Source organism: Pectinophora gossypiella, chromosome 16, assembly GCF_024362695.1.
Source record: "Pectinophora gossypiella chromosome 16, ilPecGoss1.1, whole genome shotgun sequence".
Taxonomy (NCBI): Eukaryota; Metazoa; Arthropoda; class Insecta; order Lepidoptera; family Gelechiidae; genus Pectinophora; species Pectinophora gossypiella.
In genome coordinates this window covers 14,685,474-14,707,143 of record NC_065419.1, presented here as the reverse complement: position 1 = coordinate 14,707,143, position 21,670 = coordinate 14,685,474, and the positions used below count along the sequence as shown (strand labels likewise).

Sequence of the window (21,670 nt, the reverse complement as noted above, 5' to 3'; positions counted from 1 at the left end):
GGGGACATACCACAAAAATTACTTTGTGAGTTTGGTTAGGACATTACAGGCTGATAACCTAATTGTCTGAAAGTAAGATGATCCGTGCTTCGGAAGGCACGTTAAGCCGTTGGTCTCGGTTACTACTTACCTACTGATAAGTAGGTACGTAGTAAGTGAGTAATCGTTACATGAGCCATGTCAGGGGCATTTGGCGGCTCAATAATAACTCTGACACCAGGGTCGATAAGGTTGGTAATCCATCTCACAACCCACACGATAGAAGAAGAAGACCGTGGTCTGCTATTTGGTGACCCCTGATTGAGGTTTAAACTTTGCACTCACATTTTAGAGATCCGTGTTGCATTCCTGAATCCCTGAAGACTTGAATTAATAAAAAAAATACCCTAACACCTAACAGAAAGCTCGGTGAGGTGTGGGTGGGTTCATCTTGCGATGGATGTACCTCTGTCTACCCCAATTGCAATATAGTTGAGGGCTTTTTTGTATATTTATTATTACAAGTTCTTATAGCTAATTTACACCACTATCCAAAACAGATCCAAGAGAGCGTGTTAACGCGATAAATTGTTTTTAATGCAGTGTTACAGTAGCAACCCAAAAAGACCGAAGCATGTTGGTTATAATGTATGTTACGAGTAAGTTATGACTATCCGGTTGTCGACCTGGATACAACCTTTCTAATAGGTTTTAAAAAGATTTATGTAGACAAAGTCACTCATTGTGTGACTTTGTCTACATATATATATATATATTCTATTAATGTATATATATATATATATATATATATATATACATTCTATTATATTCTATTTAAACTAATAATACGAAACATGACGTCAAGTGACCAAAAATTGCCCATAATGAAGTTTAAAACACAGTTCTTGATGTAAGTAAGCGAGTTCTCAACGGTTTAAAACGTTTTAAATCTGTTGTTTTACATCTACAGAGCAGAGTGACTATGAGTGACTTTGTCTACATAAATCTTTTTAAAACCTATTAGAAAGGTTGTATCCAGGTCGACAACCGGATAGTCATAACTTACTCGTAACATACATTATAACCAACATGCTTCGGTCTTTTTGGGTTGCTACTGTAACACTGTATTAAAAACAATTTATCGCGTTAACACGCTCTCTTGGATATGTTTTGGATAGTGGTGTAAATTAGCTATAAGAACTTGTAATAATAAATATACAAAAAAGCCCTCAACTATATTGCAATTGGGGTAGACAGAGGTACATAACTAAACACGGTAAGTATATTATTATCAATAACAGTATACTTATTACATATTCAAAAATCTTTATACAGTTTATAGGTACCTAAGTACTTACTCCGTTATATCCCTACCTCGGTAAAATCAAGAAAATGTAGTTATAATTAAGGAAAACAGTCATCAACAGCAGTCGTTTTATACCGAAATAAATAGTTGATTTCGTTTTTAAACAGTTTTTTTTTCGTTTTAAACGGATTGGTTTAAATGGTTTAAAACCGGCGTTACATCTATTATACTCTGCTCACCTCTGTACGAATCGTTGTTAAGTCGTATAGTTATCTCGCAGGTGGAATATCGCCCTACGTCCGTCAAGATGACTATCATTCGATTCAATTTCACATTATTAGCTAGCCTAAGCGGAATTATAACGTATAATTTAGTAATGTTCGCATTGTGACAAAGTATTGACATGTTGTCTTTGCGACAATTTCGTAAGGTAATTTCGCATGACGTTATAAATAACACTTCTCTTTAAAATATTGGTGCAAGTCCCATATTCGGGACCGAGTCTGTGCCCCGAAATAGCTGGTGACATGTACAAGACCACATATAAAATAGGCTAGTTTGCAACTAGTCAAATCAGTTACTTTTTACTAAACGTTAAAACCCGAAATTGTATGAAAAATCACACTGTGACGTCATAGAAAAACGTAATAATAATTATAACGGGCTTATTATTACGCTTTTCTTGATTAAAATTCATAAATAAGTCAAATAGAAAATGTTTTTCGTTAGTTTTAGATGTGTCTTTATTTAGTAATCAGAATTTCATAATTTATATTGAACCTAGTACACGACCCAATTCGTAAAGTAATTTCGCATGACCACTTCTCTACAGTATATTCGACTATACAGGGTGTTAGTGACATCGTAACTAATACTGAGGGGGATGATTCAGACCATGATTCTGAGTTCATATCAAGTGGAATTTTCCGTCGCAAAAATCATGTTTTTTTTTTAGTTTTTTTAAATTATTTTCAATTCTATACTTTTGCGATGAAAAATTCCACTTGATATTAACTCAGAATAATCAGCTGAATCATCCCCCTCAGTATTCGTTACGATGTCACTTACACCCCGCACAAGTACATACTGTAGCCATACAAGTAGGTATGGGTGTTAGTGACACCGTAACGAATACTGAGGGGGATGATTCAGACCATGATTCTGAGTTGAAATCAAGTGGAATTTTCAGTCGAAAAATTCATGAAAATGTTTGTTTTTTTTTTAAGTTATTTTCTGTTCCATAATTTTGCGACGGAAAATTCCACTTGATATCATCTCATAATCATGGTCTCAATCATCCCTCAAAGATTTCGTTACGATGTCACTAACACCCTGTATTTTCAATTGAGCTAGTCAAAGGTACATCTGTCACATGTTTTTTTTTAGTTTTTTTAAATTATTTTCAATTCTATACTTTAGCGATGAAAAATTCCACTTGATATTAACTCAGAATAATCAGCTGAATCATCCCCCTCAGTATTCGTTACGATGTCACTTACACCCCGCATAAGTACATACTGTAGCCATACAAGTAGGTATGGGTGTTAGTGACACCGTAACGAATACTGAGGGGGATGATTCAGACCATGATTCTGAGTTGAAATCAAGTGGAATTTTCAGTCGGAAAATTCATGAAAATTTTTGTTTTTTTTTTTAAGTTATTTTCTGTTCCATAATTTTGCGACGGAAAATTCCACTTGATATCATCTCATAATCATGGTCTCAATCATCCCTCAAAGTTTTCGTTACGATGTCACTAACACCCTGTATTTTCAATTGAGCTAGTCAAAGGTACATCTGTCACAGGAAGAACAAAGTAACCGAGCTTTCTGTTAGACCAACGTGATACGCGGTGAGTCGTGTCGCCGTCTATAACGGTCGACCCAACCATGTTAGTGAAAATTGCTCTGAAAATAAATTAATAACTCATTGGTGCAAGTCCGATATTGCGGATCGAATCTGCGCTCCTCGTTTAACACTTTCAAGGATAGAACGTCTAATGACGTTCCGATCCCAAGGTGTCATATTACCATCAATGACCCATGATCTCTGTCCGTGAAAGGGTTAAGAAATAACTGGTGACATAATATTACACAAGACAGTGATTAAATATAATTATTCATTAAGTATATATTGTATTTATTACCTCTCGTTATTACTAGATAGTTATTAAGTACTAAATAGTTATTGGTAGCTATTATCACTTTTGTCATTACATTAACACGTACGTGGGTGCATGGCTAGGGTTGCTACGTCCTGTGGGATGACGCAGCCTGATATATTATCAGCGGCCTCCGAGGTTCGGTGGTTGAGCGCTATGCTCACGATCCGGAGGTCCTTGAATCCCGGTGGGGACATAAAAATCACTTCGTTAGCCCTGGTTTGGTTAGGTCATTGCAGGCTCATCACCCGATTGTCCGAAAGTAAAGTGATCCGTGCTTGGGAACGGTGAGACTGATAGTCGTTATTTGAGCCATGTCACGGGCCTTTCGCGACTCAATGGTAGCCCTAATTCCAGGGTTGGATGAGGTTGGTAATCCACCTCAAAAGATACACGGTAGAAGAACCATTGACATATTACGCAATGCTAACAGGTTATATTTATTTATTTATAAAACAGGTACACCAACAGCTTATATAATAAAACATTAAATAAAATAAAAGTTACATCAGGAATTAGACTGTTACATAAGCCAATTATAGGTGCACACAACATTTGCAATGTAAGACAACGTAATCGTTAAATAGTAATACTTATAAGTAAAGGTCTGTCCATATTTTAAACACTTCCTGTCCCTCAGTCGTGTGAGAGCGGCGTCCGAAGTACGTAATATACGACCCTGGACCCAATTACTCTAGCCACAGAGGCCAATCAGCTCGCGACAACTAACACTTCAGGACCGTAATACCGACGATGATTTCCCTCATTCGACAATTTCGCTGATCGCTATCAGCCCATTAGAGGCGATTACTTTTTCAAATACAATTCTCTCAGATGACGCCCCGAGTCGAGGTTCGCTCCCAACTGGGCACTTTCAGGCCTGTTGTCTTAAATTTTGTAGCGATAGAGAGCTCTCAGCGCTCCCCATTTGTCCGGCCAAGTGCTTTGTGTAATAAGTCACGTCAAAAAAGCCCTCTATTAGTCTAAGCCACGTGTTTACGACAATATAATTCCAGTTTTCCGAGCATTGTTTTAACACCCACCACAAACACTATACTTGCCTACTGTTAATTATCTTATTCCTACCAGCTTGTAAATTGCGACATTTAATATATTTATGCTCAATTAAACTTAATAACAACTATTCCACGTTACATCCTCGCAAATTGCTTCTGGGACAAAAATAATTAAAAATATGTCCCCGGTGTGGTTAGATTTTGAAGAGTCATTCAGGGTTCGTATCCCTGACCTCTGTAAGACAGGGGTTTGTAATACATACCGCAAAGTTATGATTCTGACTGTGATAATTACTGAATCGGACAGGCAACCACAACCTTTTTTTACTTTTTTTTTGCCAAAGGCCCCTAACATGACACATGTAACGATTACTCACATCATACTCCCTTACATCAGTAAATAGTAACCGGGACTACCAGCTTCTCGTGCCTTCTGAAGCACGGTTCGTCTTACATTCAGACAATCAGGTGATCAGCCTGTAATGTCTTAACCAAACTACGGATCTCAAAGTGATTTTGGTGATATGTCCCCACCGGGATTCGAACCCGGGGCCTCCGGATCGTGAGTCTAAGGCTCAACCACTGGACCACGAAGGCCGTCGTGTGTAGTGTCTGTGTAAAACGAAGTTGTTTGTATGAAGTGTCCGGGGTCACCACGACCAGCGATTATGTGCCATAATGATGGTGAAATATTATACTATATTCTAGTTGCACTTGACTGTACCTGAAGTGCGGATGCGCTACTGAAATACTAAGTTATAATATGATGTTGATGTAGATTAGACGTAGTCTTGTGGTAGTCGCGTGGGTAGTGACTTGTAGCTAACTTTATAAGTAGATATATAACAGTTGGTAAACAACTTGAAGTCAAGAAGTAGAACTTCTATGCCCAGGATTTAGTAATCATGGTAAGAAAGTAAAATATTTTTCAAAAGGTTATCGGGTATTTTAAAAAAAATACAATACGGTCGAATTAAAAACCTCCTCCTTTTTTGAAGTCGGTAAAAATAATGCGTGGTCAAGGTTGAAATGAAGGCTAAATAGTATTTATGCTCAAGATTTATTAACGTCCTCGGTGGTCTTGTAGTAGAGCGTTGGGCTCACGATCCAGAGGTCCCGGGTTCGGATCCCGGTGGGGGTTGTTAGTTTGGTTACGACATTACAGGCTGATAATCTGATTGTACGAAAGTAAGATGATCCACACTTCGGAAGGCATGTTACGACGTTGATCCCGGTTACTACTTACTGATGTCAGTACGTAGTCATTACATGAGTCATGTCAGGGGCCTTTGGCGGCTCAATAACACTTGACAACCCACAACAGAAGAAGACCGTACGGTTCACCACGACGAACTTGAGACTACATAACAAAAGTGGATAGGTATCAGTTGTCTTTGATTGCTTGTTTCTCTGCCCACCCCATTAGGGATTGCGGGCGTGATTATTTGTATCATTTATTTTATTATCTAGGATTAAAGACATTAATATTTGTCGTATTATTTTTATAACATTAATAATACTAACAAAGGCGCTGGCGTGCGGTTAATTAAAAATAATGAATATTTTTATATGGCCACTATTAAGTGTCAATAATTATATAAAATAAAATGAATATGCAATTGTATTTCTTGTGTAATCAGAAGTTATTTTCTTAGGGGTGCAAAGAAAACCTTAAAGTCCTTAAGTACGTATATTTAAGGGATTTTTTGTGTATATGTCGTGGCCCGATCGTAAAATTGATCATTTCAATGGTCGAACCATTTCATGAAATGGTCATATTTCATGAAATGGCCAACTTAAGTTGACCATATTTCAATCAACGTTTGGCCATATCGTTAATGTAGGCGGTGTTCATGTTATGTGGTGTAATAAAAATGCGAATAGTCTTAGGATAAAAATTATGTACCTATTCGATATGGAAAGTTGAACAATTACAATCATTCATCGATTATAATACCAATCAAGTGTTAAATATAATCGACACCTGCGCCGCTATCGGTGGATAATGTTACTAATTTTACGATATGATTGCCAACGTTTGGCCATACCATGAAGTAATCATGCATTTAGTTGCTCATATCGTTAAACGTTTTATGTTCATTGATCTGGCCAAACTACATCATGATGTGGACAATGAATGATATTCTATTTCATGAAATATGTCCATTTCATGAAATGATCGAGCACATCATGAAATGATCAATTCTATGATCTGGCCACGACATATCTAATAAAACAAAAAAATCTCTAACTCTCGCAAAACCTGAAAATGTCTCGACCGATTTCAATGGTCTTTTTTATGTAAGTAAGTAGTATGATTTGAGTTTACGATTAATTGGGTAAAAGGCCTCAGCACTGTCCATTTGTCCGCCCAAGTAGTTGATGTCATTTGCGGCAAATCTACAATAAGCCATATCAAAAAAAGAAAAAAGAAACTGACTGATTTAGATCATTGGACCCAATAGATGTCGCTGTGATCGGGCAGGACAACGTCTTCCGGTGTCCAATAGTAAATGCATATATCCATAATATACATTACTTATAGAGTGTTAGTGACATTGTAATTTCCTGTCGGAAAAGTCATAACAATGTTAGTATTTTTTTAAAATTATTTTCAGTTCTGTACTTTTGCGACGGAACAATCCACTTGATATCGACTCAGAAACATGGTCTGAATCATCCCTCAAAGTTTTCGTTACGATGTCACTAGCACCCTGTATATAAAATGAATTGCTATTTGTTAGTCTCGCCAAAACTCGAGAACGGCTGAACCGATTTGGCTATTTTTCTTCCTCTTTTAATCCTTTATCCCCTGTTGCGACTCCAATTTTCCTCCCCCAACCCTTTCCGGTTTTTTTCTCATGACTTATTGTAGATTTGACGCAGATGGCATTAACTACTTGGCTGGACAAATGGGGAGCGCTGAAGTCTCTCATCCGGTCTGAAGGCTCTCACCCAGTTATCCTTTGAGTGCCAGTACCAACATGTAATGTTTTCACTCAACGAGCCCTCCCCTATCCGCTGCCCGGGAACGCGGCCTAGTGAGGCTACCCCTAACTTTGGCTAATTTTAGTCTTGAACTACTTGGACCTCCGTGGTCCAGTGGTTAAGCGTTGGGCTCACGACCCGGAGGTCCTGGGTTCCATTCCCGGTGGGGACATATCACAAAAATTACTTTGTGGTCTCCAGTTTGGTTTGGACATTACAGGCTGATCACCTGATTGTTCGAAAGTAAGAGGATCCGTGCTTCGGAAGGCACTTCAAGCCGTTGGTTCCGGTTACTATTTACTGATGTAAGTAAGTAATCGTTACATGAGCCATGTCAGGGGCCTTTGGCGGCTCAATAGTAACCCTGATACCAGGGTTGATGAGGTTGGTACTCCACCTCACAACCCACACGATAGAAGAAGAAGGAAGTCCAGGGAAGGTTTAAACGGTGGCAAAATATGGAGAAGGGTGATACGAATTAACCGGGTCATCTAGTAAGTAATAATTTTCTCCCCGCACAGCTGATAACATGGCTTATAATACCGTGTGCGCTACTGACGTGCGTGTACGCAGTGTTGTGGTGGAGCGGGCGGCGCGCGCGCAAGTGTCTCGCTGGCCTGCCCTGCTACCCGCCGCTGCCGTTCATCGGGAACATGCATCAGGTTTTCGGCAATGGAGAATGTGAGTACAGTGACTGAATTTAACTGAAAATACCCGGACACTGTATACAACAATCTTCTTCTAACATAGCCACTACACGTGAGTGCGAGTGAGACAGACAATCCGCGTGCTCTCCTTGCTTCTTTGGTACAGTCATGAGCAATATCATGTACTCAACTTAGAACCCTGTCGGACTATCATATTTGTCATTTAATGAGACTTACGGGTTAATTTGTCAAAAAGGTTAATGTGACATGGTTTCAAAGTGTATACATATTAGTTACTCGTGGCCTAAAAATCAATCAATCAATGATTCAATGATTTTTGATTTCATGTTTGGATATTAAAAAAAATTACATGGTCAGCGGAGGACGAAAACATTTGTGAGGAAACCCACGCACCAGAGAAATGTGTTTTCAGTGTTATGTGAGCCATTGTCTGATTGCGATGGCTTTTCCCTTCGGGTGGAAGATCAGACATCCGCCTGTAAAAAATGGAACTGTCAAATCTTCAGGTTAGGTAAAGGGACTCTGTCTCTTCTTATCGTGTTTATGAGGTGGATTACCAACCACATCAACCCGTTAAGCCGTTGGTCCCGGTTTCTACTTACTGATGTAAGTGTGCAGTCGTTATGAGTCATGTCAGGGGTCTTTGGCGGCTCAATAATAACGCTGATACCAGGGTTGATGGGGTTGGTAGGGGACCCTGTGAAAACGGGATAACCCAGTGTTACATAGAAAACAATGAGATGAATAACATATTTGAAGTTTTTTTTCAGATCTGGTTACAGTAATGCACCGAATATCTGCACTTATGGAGGAAACTGGATTGCCTTTCGTCGCGTGGGTCGGCCCTCGTCCTGTCATAGGTATATAACATAAATAGCCTAATATATCCCACTGCTAGGTTGAGAAAACTCCACTTGATATCAACTCAGAATCATGGTCTGAATCCCTTAAAGTTTTCGTTATGTTACTATACTAAAATGAAGGACGTAATATACGATCCCGACGACCCGATTACTTTAGTCATACAGGCGGCCAATCAGCTCGCGACACCAAACACTTCAGGAACCCGATACCGACCCCGCCGGCGTTATCGACGATTTCCCTCAATCACTATGGTCGATTAAGTCTCCCAAGTAGCAATCAAGAATTGTGATTAAGTCATATATGTCTAAACTTTAGCTAAAGTGAGATTTATCCAAATCAAATAGGACTTATTAGGACTTCATAAATTCATTTCCTTCTTTAATACTATATAGTTTTCAACAAATCCTACTTTAGATAATTTAGAATACACAAAACCAAGTTAAGTATTCACAAAACTATTTAGTCTTATCTCAGCCTACTGTTAAGTCTACAAGTATTCTTTTACTTTACTCAGATTATTTGAAGGCTCACTTAACACTAAATTGATTTAGTGAAGTATCAGTTTAGTCTTGTAAAGTAAAAATTGATTGCCTAGATATACTTAAGGCAATTTTTATTATTTGTTGCTCCTATACAAAACTGTTTTATTCGTTTTTGACTACAATAAGTAAAACATAAGAAAAGTCTATTCAATGGACGATAAAATCGAAATAGAAGCAAGCAGAAAGATGGATGACGTCCAAATAATAAAAGGATCTGGTGGTTTTCGAAGGCAGAATATTAAATACAGAAAATTAACCTGTGATAATGCACATCCCACTGTTCTTGTTAGCGATGCGATATCTTCTTCATTGCCATCATTTTTTTTATATCGATTGGTATAACACAATTTTTTTGGCAAAAAAATCGTAAGTTCCTGTTTATCAAATCCGATCCAGCGTGTGGCGGCCCAGGTAGCTACGTCTCGCACAAATCTTCTCAAAAATGACTAAGCTAGTCTAACCTAGTCTAAGCGCACGGCAACACTACACCATGAAAAATCGAGTTTTATATTAAAACCTGCTAAGTTCAAATATAAAATTAGGTACCTATTAGTCTAATAACAAATAAATCCAATCAAAAACATAAATGTGAAATGAGAGCCAAGTTCAATATTATGATAAATGCTTTGGTTGTTGACTTCAACGACAAAAGAAGTGAGATCTAAATGGGTGCCAAGTTCAATGGTTAGTCCTGAAATTTATTTATAAGTAACAGTATAACATATCATATCTTCTTATAACATAAGATAATATATTGTAGCCTAAGCTCTGTCTTATTGTAGGTAAGTACATATCTTCGTAACGCGTGGGTCCTTTTAAAAAGACAAATTCAAAACTAAAAAGTCGACTTTATAGGTAAAATAATATGCCAGTAAAATGGATGAGAGTTGTGTTGTATCGTGGGCGAAAAGCTGACAACCTATCACCGCTAAACACATGTTCCAACTTGCTTACCTACCCTTAAAGTACTTGTCGAATGTGGCATCAAGTGGTTTTATGATCACTTAGTGCTCTGCCTACCCCGATAGGGCATACAGGCGTGATTGTATGTTATGTTAAGTTAATCTACATACCTACCACAAAAAGACCGGCTGTCATGAGTTTTGATTACTTACTGATTCTTACATCTATATTTAGGTACAGGCACTAATTAGGTATTTATGTTAAGCGTTCATGATGGAATCTAATTATTAAAAAGTTGCCAGTTTTTTTATTTTTTCCTTTATATTCATCTAATTACCTATCTGCATACCAAATTTTAACTCTCTAGGTCATCTGGAACTGGGTTAGAGTTTTGATAAAAATGAGTCAGTCAGTCAATGATAAAAATGAGGATTTTGGACATATCTAAATAACCGTTTGAGATAAGCTTATGAAATTTAGAACACTTATATATGTATCTCACAAGTTTCAATATATGAGCCAAATTTGATACGTTTCTGTGAAATAGTTTTTGATTTATGAGGGGGTCAAAAGTGGCTCCAAATGGTTCGTGTAATAATACACACGGTGCGGCTCGCCAGTTCTATTTCTTGAACTTGGCTTGACATGTTAACGCGTGTCTAGATACTTTTCTTTCTTCTTTCATTCTTTCTTTTAATAATTTTAAAAATGTACCTATTTTTAACTAAGCTTTATGCACAATCATAAACAAAACATATCTATTTTAAGTTTTGTGTATGGTTAAATGCATTTAAAGTGGACATTAGATTCGATGCCTTTATTTTTTTAGCTTGATAAAGACATCGGGAATTTGGCCGCCTTTTTTAACAATAATGTTTTAGGTGGGATTAGAAACTACCGCGCACACACACGACGTTAATCAAATTGCAAGGGTTCTTCGTATATACAATATTCAAAGGATACTCGTTAATTTTTACAATAATCACATTGTTTTGGCAATTAGAAGCGCGGTGATCGTACCTACTTTGCGTCAGCGAACCATGTAGGTACTTATGAGAATGTATGCGCGGAGACTCATTAGCAAATTGAGTTTATGTTTGTTAGTTCCAATTGTGATAAATATTAAATAATTAAGTAAATCACATTCCTACCCAAGTAAGAACTCAGCATAACAATATTTTTTTATCTTCCACGAGTCGAAAAACTTACCTCTCAAACAAACATACTTTCCATAGGTTTTAAGCTTGTTCGATTTTAATTGTTACTTGTTACATAGATGATTCTGGCACAGAATAAACAAACATGATTTTACTACATTACTTTACTAAATCAAAATAGAGGATCACTTTAGATATAAGAGTTTTAAGTAGGAATTCACTAAATACTTTTTGTCTTAAGTTGGTATACTCCTAGACAATTGAAGTAAAATTTATCTTAACTAGTACTTGACGAAGTGCAACTTGACTTTACTTTTCTAAACTGATTCTTACGAAATCAATTGTTTCTAAAGTCTTACTTCATTTAGAAAAATATTACTTAACGCCATTTTGCACTTACAGGAAGAAAACATGTAAAATTTTTTCGACAATATTATCGTCAAAAACTGAAGTAAATTAATATATATTTCTGTTGTAGTAACAATTACTGCGTTCAGCTGTCACATATTAATAGAAAATGAATTTCTCTATACTATATGTCACCATTTTTTTTATTTGCTGTATAATCAATCCAAATTTTATTATTATTTTTCTGGTATATTAAAGGCCCTTTTGTTTTTTAACACTTTCTATCGATTTTACACAAGAAACAATCATGCGTTTATAATTTCCTGTATGTGAAACGGCAGAATAACCTTTTGTTAAAACAACTTAACAAATATTTTAGACGCCATTTTCTTACAGACTTCATTTCTTGTGTTAATATAAATGTTCGCCATTATATTCTAAAATAAAGACGCGTGAAGTAAAAATCGTTTTAGTATGACCTGAAGTTTTACTTCGTTAAGTTACAATTGACTCAGTGCACTTCAATCCTATAGTCTTAACTAAGTATTGTAGATATCTTCAAGTATACATTCTTGGTATTAAGTGATACTACAAGAATTCTAAGTTTAGAATATGCAAGAACATTGTCTAAAGTAGGGTTTAAGTCTGACTTAGCGTTGTCTTAAGTCTGTCTTGTATAAGAGTTAAAGTATGTGCCCACTTTTACTAAACTGTATCTTCAAGATATCTTGAGGGATATCTTGGAGACATATAAGACTTATCCAAGACAAGGGTTTGATTTAGTCTACTTGCCTTCAAGATATCTACAATTCTCTTTTAAGACAATCGGTTGCTACTTGGGCTTTCAAATATTTTTCCTCTCAGACGACGCCCTGAGCCGAGATCCGCGCCCAACTGGGCACCCTCAGGCCTGTTGTCTTAAACGTTGTACCGGGTAAGAGCCTTCAGCGCTCCCCATTTGTCCGGCTAAGTAGTTAATGTCATCTGTGGCAAATCTTCAATAAGTCACGTATTACGTCCTTCGGACGCCGATACTTTTCAGTACCGATTCTAAGCGGGATGTATTCGGAAGCCGCCACTACCAGGGGATTTGATTTTAGTATAACAGCCTATATGTAAGTGCCTATACCTAATTATGTTTTTAAACATGAAATTAATTTCAGTGGTAATGCACCCAGAGGACGTGAAAGCTGTGACCAACGCGTTCGTGGAGAAACCTTACTACTACAACTTCGCTCGCGAGTGGGTCGGCAATGGACTGGTCACAGCGCCCAGTGAGTTTCAAATTACAATACAACGTCTTGTGAGAGCCCTCAGCGCTCCCCATTTGTCCAGCCAAGTAGTTAAAGCTGACGCATGAAGTCGCAGTAACATAAAATTGTCAAGGTACACGAGCGGACTTAATGCGAACTCTTCCAGGCAACCATAAGGTGAGAAAAGTAAAGTTAAAACAAATTTATGGGTAAGCGGAAGAATCTCTGCCTACCCTAACGGGAAGTAGGCGTGATGTTATGTGTGTAAGTATGTGCAAATTATGGGTGCATTGTCTTTTTATCTTTTGTCATGGTTGCGCCGTGCTGGGCCATGTGTGTAATATAGGTAATTTACAGAAAATACCACTGTCTTGTGGGTAGGTAGATGTTTTGTTTATACTTAAACTTTTTAGACTGCGAAATGTTATTTATAAAAACTTAACAATTCAATATTCTTCTTCTTCTATCGTGTGGGTTGTGAGGTGGATTACCAACCCCATCAACCCTGGTGTCAGGGTTATTATTGAGCCGCCATAGGCCCCTGACGTGACTTAACGTAACGACTACGCACTTACATCAGTAAGTAGTAACCGGGACCAACGGCGTAACGTGCCTTCCGAAGCGCGGATCATCTTACTTTTGGACAATCATGTGATTAGCCTTTTATGTCCTAACCAAACTAGGGATCACAAAGTGATTTTTGTGATTTGTCTCCAACAGGATTCGAACCCGGGGCCTCCGGAGTCCGGATCCAATATTCGGATTTAACATTCTTAAGATTCACATTACCGTGTCGATGGCAAACTAAATTGTATCGGCCCAAAACTTGGCAACAAGTATGGCGCTATCTGCAGCGCTCATCAGATCCTCCTGCGTACAGGTGTTCGGGCACGCAGGACACGATGTAAGATGTTCCATCGTTTGGGGAACAGTGCCACACTTGCACAAATAATTAAATCTAAAGTACTAAAACTAAAAAAAAATAAACAAGCACAGGCTTAATTACAAATGCTCCCTTTCACTACCTCTCGTTCGAATGTGTCCATCACGCTCGCAGCGTTACCCCGTTGGATGGTGAGGGAAATATGCTGCGCCAGGTAATGCCCGGACCGGGAGTCGCCACCTTGCTCTTAGCCGCTTCCCCACCTCTCTGATAAAGCGCTTCGCTTCAGAACTTTGTTTACTATAAATATAGCATATTCAGAAAGCGGTAAGCACCTAAGCATTGGAAATGTCATCGAAAATTAGACTATGGTTGTCTAATCATAACGCGAAAAAAGTCAAAATCTATCAGAAATCAGAATCATTTATTCAAAGTAATATCATGGATAAACTTGTTGAAGGTCAATATAACATGTTTGAATTTACGTCATTTCGCAAGGTGTTATGGCTGAGGAGAAGAAATGACAAGAAACTGCAACAGCAACACATCTTTTGAAAACAAATGAGGGTATACATTATAAGTTATTTAATAACTAGAGGATTATAAGATATGATTATAAGATCAAGTAACCTATGGCGACCGCCGCTCCGCGGAGGTCCATGTCTTGCTCTTGGCGACTGGAGGACAAAAACTAGAAGCTCAATATAATGTAGGCGGCAGCACTGTGTTCCTAAATTTTGACAGTTCTCCATACTGGCCCGATTCCTGAGGACACCTCCCAATGTCATTTTAAGTTATACCTGTCGGTTTCTTATCCGCGGAAAAGGAAAGGGACGGACGATTGACAGCTGTTAATTGTAAAAGGAATGAATAACCCGGGCGAATTAAATAGGTTTATCGCTGGTATGTAATCATAAAACCTATTTACTTTTTTCTCTCGCAGGTCACATCTGGAAGCGTAGTATCAAGAAGCTAGCAGGCACATTCACTGGCAACATAGTGGATGGGTACCAAGGCGTGTTCAATGCGCAGGCGAAGCGGCTGGTGGAAAAGCTGCGCCGTGAGGTTGGCGGCGAGCCCTTCGACGTGTTGCATCGATATCTGGCGTACACAACGCTGGAGACTATTTGCCGTAAGTATTATCAGACCCTGGACACTCTACATATACAAACACAGCCTAAGCGTTTCCATTGACGCGGAGCTGTGCGGAGATGTGCAGGAATCGACCAATCACCGTGAGGGAGAGAGTGACAGAGCGTTTTCGTTTTTCGCTCTCTCGAACGCTGTGATTGGTCAAATCCAAAGTCAGTGTCAGTGGAACCCGGCCTTATTCTTACCGTATGTCGCCTAAAGCGTAAGATGGAGCGAAACAGTCCACGCGCTTTCTCTCTTACTCCTTAGCAGCTCACGACCATTTAAGACTAAAGTATGTATGCCCCTTACTACTTGGCGGGAGCAGTAGGTTTACGATAAGCTGCAAAAGTCCAATCAGTTTCTTGCAAAGTAATAAATTAACTGGTTGCTCTTAAGACCTCCTGGTTACATGTCGTTTCTGTAAGAGACCAAAAAAACCTACATAAACATAAATTTTATAATTATGACAACTAATGGTTCAAAATTTCACCACTGTTTACAAATAATTCGCTGGGCTCAGTGACTGAACCTTTGCTCTTTGATTGTACTCAAGTTTTTTCAACAGAAACAGCTTTGGGAGTCCCTCGGATCCAAGACAACATAGTAACCCACGAGTACTACCGTGCGTTCAACCGCACTTTCGAACTGTTCATCGAGCGCGGCATGAACATCCTTCTGCACTTGGACTTCTTCTACCGTCTCACTCCTGCTTACAGGGAGCTTACAGCCTGCATCTCTGTCTTGCACAACGTCTCGCAGACGGTTGGTATAACATTACTTATATACATTGATAAAATATCCTTCTTCCTTCGTGTGGGTTGTTAGATCAATAAACGTGTGGCGGACAGCTAGTTCGGCCCACATGCAACAGATGGCGCCACCATTCAATAATGCAGTCCTGAAACGCGCTATCGAAGTTTACATAGCGTGACGCATATACAGGGTGTTAGTGACATCGTAACGAAAACTTTGAGGGGTGGTTCAGGCCATGATTCTGAGTTGATATCAAGTAGAAATTTCCGTCGCAAAAGTATGGATTGGAAAATAATTAAAAACAAAAGAAAAATTTTCATGAATTTTTTGACACGAAATTCCACTTGATATCAACTCAGAATCATGGTCTGAACCATCCCCCTCAGTATTCGTTACGGTGTCACTAACACCCATACCTACTTACATGGCTACCGTATGTACTTGTACGGGGTGTAAGTGTCATCGTAACGAATACTGAGAGGGATGATTCATCTGGTTATTCTGAGTTAATATCAAGTGGAATTTTCCATCGCAAAAGTATAGAATTGAAAATAATTTAAAAAAACTAAAAAAAAATCATGAATTTTGCGACGGAAAATTCCACTTGATTTTAACTCAGAATCATGGTCTGAATCAACCCCCTCAGTATTCGTTACGATGTCACTAACACCCAGTATACAACTTGACGCATAATTCCAATATAAAACCGTTGGATCGTCAATCTCTAGTCACACTAGCCGGCCCACAAACATCATCTATGGTATCAGGGTTACATATGAGCCACCATAAGCCCCTGACATGGCAACCCACAGTGGAGCAGCAGCGTGGCAGCTTCTTGTCGTGCAGGTCGTAAGGTTCAAGTATACCAATTTATTATTTATTTATTTATTAACACACAAATTACATAGACATTACAGGCAGTCCCAAATCGACTATGTAATGCAATTATAACATTAGTACCTAACTAAAGAATTTAATAACTAACTCCGTGAATTCCGTCAACGAACACGTAAATAGGTCGATGTCAGTACACTGCTGAGAAATATTGTTGATGGTCCTAAGTGCGTGCGCTACCGGAGCGTATCTGCCGATGTTGGTGCGCGCGGTGGGCAACACGAATATGCGCGGGGGCCGCCTGGTTTTGCGACCGTCTACCGGCACTAACAACCCTAACGTGGACAGGATCTCTGGACTGTGGATTTTCCCTCTGAACACCAATTACTAAAGTTATTCATATTCATTTATTAATTGCAAAGTCACAAGCAGTTAGGTGTTACATACATGGTAATAGGTACACGTGACGCCCTTCAATCGCTTGTTTTTAGAGCCTTTAGTACTTAGGAGCACTCGTACCGCAAATATTGCATACCAGTCTCTTTTGATTACAGGTGATATCAAAAAGACTAAAAGAACGAGAAGAAATGAAGAGAAATGGAATACTTCCAACGACAAATGACTATGGTAAGTTATTGAAATATCATTAAAACGTAATTCATAGAATACAAATGTACCTTCACAAGTTGAAAAAGAATAAGTCGTTTGTTTTATTTTACGGCTTTGATTACCCTAGTCAAAGATACTTTGTACGAAACGTCAAAACGAAAATTATCTTTTGAATGTTTTGGAAATTCTTTCCTAATGACTTAGAATAAGCAATAATACTACTTCGTATAGAACGGTAAGGTCTTAGTTAGTCCTTAATCGTGAGGGTAGTGTTGCGCGTGAAGCATTGTTTTTAATTTAAAATAGTACTTACTTACTTACTTAAGTATTTTTTATATTTTCGAACATTGGTCGCCGACGTTCTTCGATTTCGACGTATGATTCGAATATTTGTGTGTGAATATGTACTTATTCACCCATTCACTTATTCCTTCATTCACTCATTCGCTTGCTCACTTATTCACCTGCTCATTTGTTCACTTCCTCAAATGCTCGCATTCGTAATTAGAATACCGAAATAAGTCACTAAGAAAATTGACATCAATTTTTATTCGTCTTGGACTGGGTTCTATTTTTAGATTAGCATTTTATAATTTACCTTTGACCTATTGAAATACTCAATTTATTTCACAGAAAATGGAAAGATCAGATTCAAAGCGTTTTTGGACATTCTGTTTGACCTTAAAGAAGCAGATCCTACTCTGACGATGCAGCAGATACAGTCAGAAGTGGACACCATCATAGTAGGTGGTCAAGAGACAATTGCCAAGACTTTATTCATGTCACTGATCATCATTGGGAAAAATCCTGACATTCAGGAGAAACTGTATGCTGAGTAAGTTGTATTTGACATACAGGACTACCGGACTTATAAATAAACCACGACAATATTCCCAATTGGGGTAGCCAGAGGTACATTACTCGGAAGATGAACTAAGTAGGGACCCCCTTATAATCGAGCTTTCTGTTGTGTGTCACGCATAAGCTCAATACTGATTCTCGCTTTGACGTTATTCGATGTTAGGCTTACGATCTGGAGGTCCGGGTTCGATTCCCGATGGGAACTTTGTCGAAATCACTTTGTGAGACTCTCCTTTGTTTGGCAAGGACTTTACAGGCTTGAATCACTTGATTGTCTGAAAAAATAAGTTGATTCCGTGCTTCGGACGGCACGTTAAGCCGTGGGCCCCGGCTATTATCCGTAAAAATACCTCCACCAACACGCAGTGGAGCACTGTGGTGGAGTATGCTCCATACCCCCTCCGGTTGATTGAGGGGAGGCCTGTGCCCAGCAGTGGGACGTATATAGGCTGTTTATGTAATAAGGTCGCCTGTTGTGCCTTTCTGTATCTGCTGTTCTTATCTCTGTATCTTGAGTCCGTTGTGCTCAATAAAGTATTTTATCTGTCTATCTCTGACTACTCCGAATCTAGTCGACAACTTATTTTTGAATGCTTTCAGAATAAAGAAGATATTTGGCGACAGTAGGCGCGCTGTGGTGAAGGAAGACTTAGCGCAGATGAAATACTGCGAGGGCGTTCTGAATGAGACGCTGCGACTGTTCCCACCCATACCCTTCATCATGAGGGACGCCGACCGCGACCTGCCGCTCAGTGAGTGATTTACAATGAGCAGGCAGACCTGGGAGACAAAAGGCCACATTGAAACAATTCATCAAACCAATATTGCAATTCGACATCTGCGCATAAAAGTTAAGTGCGCAATGTGAACAATTGTTAAATAGCAAATTTTTTTTTTAGATTAATTAATTCAATGTGACGTTTTTTGCCGCCCTGACGCATAATTTTAATATAAATGGGAATATTCGTTTTGATTTTATGTGGCGTATCAATCACGCATTGCGATCAAAATAATTTATAAGCTTACTTATGTTCAATTGGCCAAATTGACATTTTCTTAGTTGGACAAATTGACATTTGGTGAGTTGATAAAACTGACATTTAGTCAGTTGGCCAAACTGACATTTGCTTAGTTGGTCAAATTGACATTTGATGAGGTGATCAAACTGACATTTAGTCAGTTGGCCAAACTGACATTTGACCAACTAGTCAAATTGATATTTGGTGTGTTGATCAAATTGACATTTGCCTTTCAACTGTTTTAAGACAGTAGTTAAACAAAAACTTTACAAAAAAGGTTATTATAAAGTTAGTGATTATTTAGAAGATATGAATGCATGGGATTAACTGTCTGAGAACTGATATTAGGCAGCTAAATTACTCAATTGTATACCAATATTTTATGTTTATTTTTATTTTTTTAAAGAACGTCTAGGGCCCTGTGCCGAGGTTTTTCTTGCAGCTTCTTTTCCCCGGCTAGATACAGGTTGTGAGAAGCTGCAGTGGTTTTAGGCGGATGAGACGTTCGTTATGTAAAATTGACGATTCAAAGTGTAACTATGTTACCTACTGAATAAAGATATTTGAATTGAATTTGCTTAGTTGGACAAATTGACATTTGCTCAGTTGATCAAACTTTATTTCATAATTTCCTTATTTACTCATTCATTTACACTCACTCAAAATTATTCAATCAGTGACAAGTACCCACTTACAGCAAAATTAAATTGAATTGTTTCCAGAGTCCTGTACGATACCAAAAGGCACCGGTTGTGGAGTGAACGCGTGGGGTGCTGGACGGTCCAAGAAGATCTGGGGCCCTGATGCGGAGGAGTATAAACCTGAGAGATGGCAGGACACGGAGCTGGGAAGAGTCAATGCTGCTAGCTTCCTGGCTTTTAGTTACGGAAAACGAGCTTGTATCGGTAAGGAATTAAGGATTTGTATTGTTTACTAAAAAAAAAAAAAAAACTATAAGGCGTTTATTCATTTTACGTGACTTATTGATGGATTTCACTACTTGAACGGACAAGTGGCTCCACGCCTAGTTAGGCGTGTACCTGGGCTTGGGGCATCGCGAGAGGATTATATTTGAAAGAATCAATCGATAGCGATAGCGACAAGCGCTCTAGGGTCTTAAAATTTTTGTTCTCTCGAGCTGATTGGCTCCATCTACCACTAGACAAATAGCTGAACATAATTTTTTCTTCACTCCTATTCAAGCTCGGCAAACATCTTATCTAAGCCCACAGTACGTGTTGTACCGCAAGGTTCGATACTTGGTACTCTATTGTTTTCTTTATTTACAGTTGCTAATATTTTCCAGGAAAACGGTACGCAATGCCCATCATGAAAACAATCCTGGCATACTGCGTCCGCGAGTTGGAGTTTTATTCTGATACGGAACAGGTGCAATTTAGAGTCGACGTCACTATGAAAGCGGTTAAAGGACATTTGATACAAGTCAGACTACGGGAGAAGGATGGCTGCGGATCTCAGTAAGCCTAAAAGTGTAGAAAAATGTTTTGGCAAATACTGATACTGTTGTATAAGCCAATAAAGAGAGAGATAAACATGTAACAATAGTACAGTCTGCCAAAAACTCAGGATAGACAAATGGTGCAACAGGTCGTTAGAGCGCTTACAGACTAGTGACGATCGGTTGACACAGTCAAGTTAGTTACTTTTTACTAAACGTCAAAACACTAAATGACTATGGAGTTTGTATGAAAAAGCACACTGTGACGTCAGAGCAAGACGTGATAACATGTCGGACTTATTACTTACCTTTTTTCTAGATTAAAATTCATAAATAAGTTAAATAGAGGAAAAGAAATGATTTTCTTTAGTTTTAGATCTGTCTTTATTGAGTAACAATTAGAATTTCATAATTTATTTTGAACCTGGTACACGACGCAATTGTCGTTGGTTTGTAAGCACTCTTAATTTGATAAATCGTAAACTATGAGAGGTGAAACACCCAAATCTCTGCAAGTGTCGCATGATTTATAGGATAACAATAATAAAAAGTTTTATTTCTTACATAATCCGTATACTTAGGTACGTTTAAACTTATTTATGCACACAACTGGGGAGTTAAAAAGGCCACATTAAAGCAATTCATCTGAATAAGCAAATCAAATTAAATCAAATCAAAATCTTTATTTGTGAATACAGGTATACAAAAGGTGTTACATAAAGTTATTACAATCTCTGTATTCAGCCTGTTAGTAGGCATACAAATAGTGGCTTATTATTTAAGTACTTAATATTAAATTCAACAATTTATACAATAGGATTTTAAGCAGAGATGTCAATTTAAAGCAATAAAAAAATAAAAATAATAATAAAATAAAAAAATAATAAAAATAAAATAATAATATATAATAAATTTAATAGCAATATTGCTATT

The 21,670-nt window shown here is 38.2% G+C and overlaps 1 protein-coding gene across 2 annotated transcripts; it reads left to right on the top strand.

Moving 5' to 3' along the window:
- Positions 1-5,269: 5,269 nt before the first annotated feature.
- On the top strand, positions 5,270-21,346 carry LOC126373813 (cytochrome P450 4c21-like). 2 transcript variants are annotated; one of them, XM_050020135.1, is made up of 11 exons: positions 5,270-5,370; positions 8,024-8,131; positions 8,889-8,978; positions 13,096-13,206; positions 15,012-15,200; positions 15,768-15,964; positions 17,344-17,416; positions 18,032-18,233; positions 18,860-19,011; positions 20,001-20,183; positions 20,585-21,346. In XM_050020135.1, the coding sequence occupies exons 2-11, from the start codon at positions 8,104-8,106 to the stop codon at positions 20,758-20,760; spliced, it is 1,401 nt and encodes a 466-aa protein (XP_049876092.1). In that variant the 5' UTR covers positions 5,270-5,370; positions 8,024-8,103; the 3' UTR covers positions 20,761-21,346. The 2 variants fall into 2 exon arrangements, with proteins under 2 accessions (XP_049876092.1, XP_049876091.1); XM_050020134.1 differs by having other exon boundaries at positions 7,972-8,131.
- Positions 21,347-21,670: the final 324 nt, after the last annotated feature.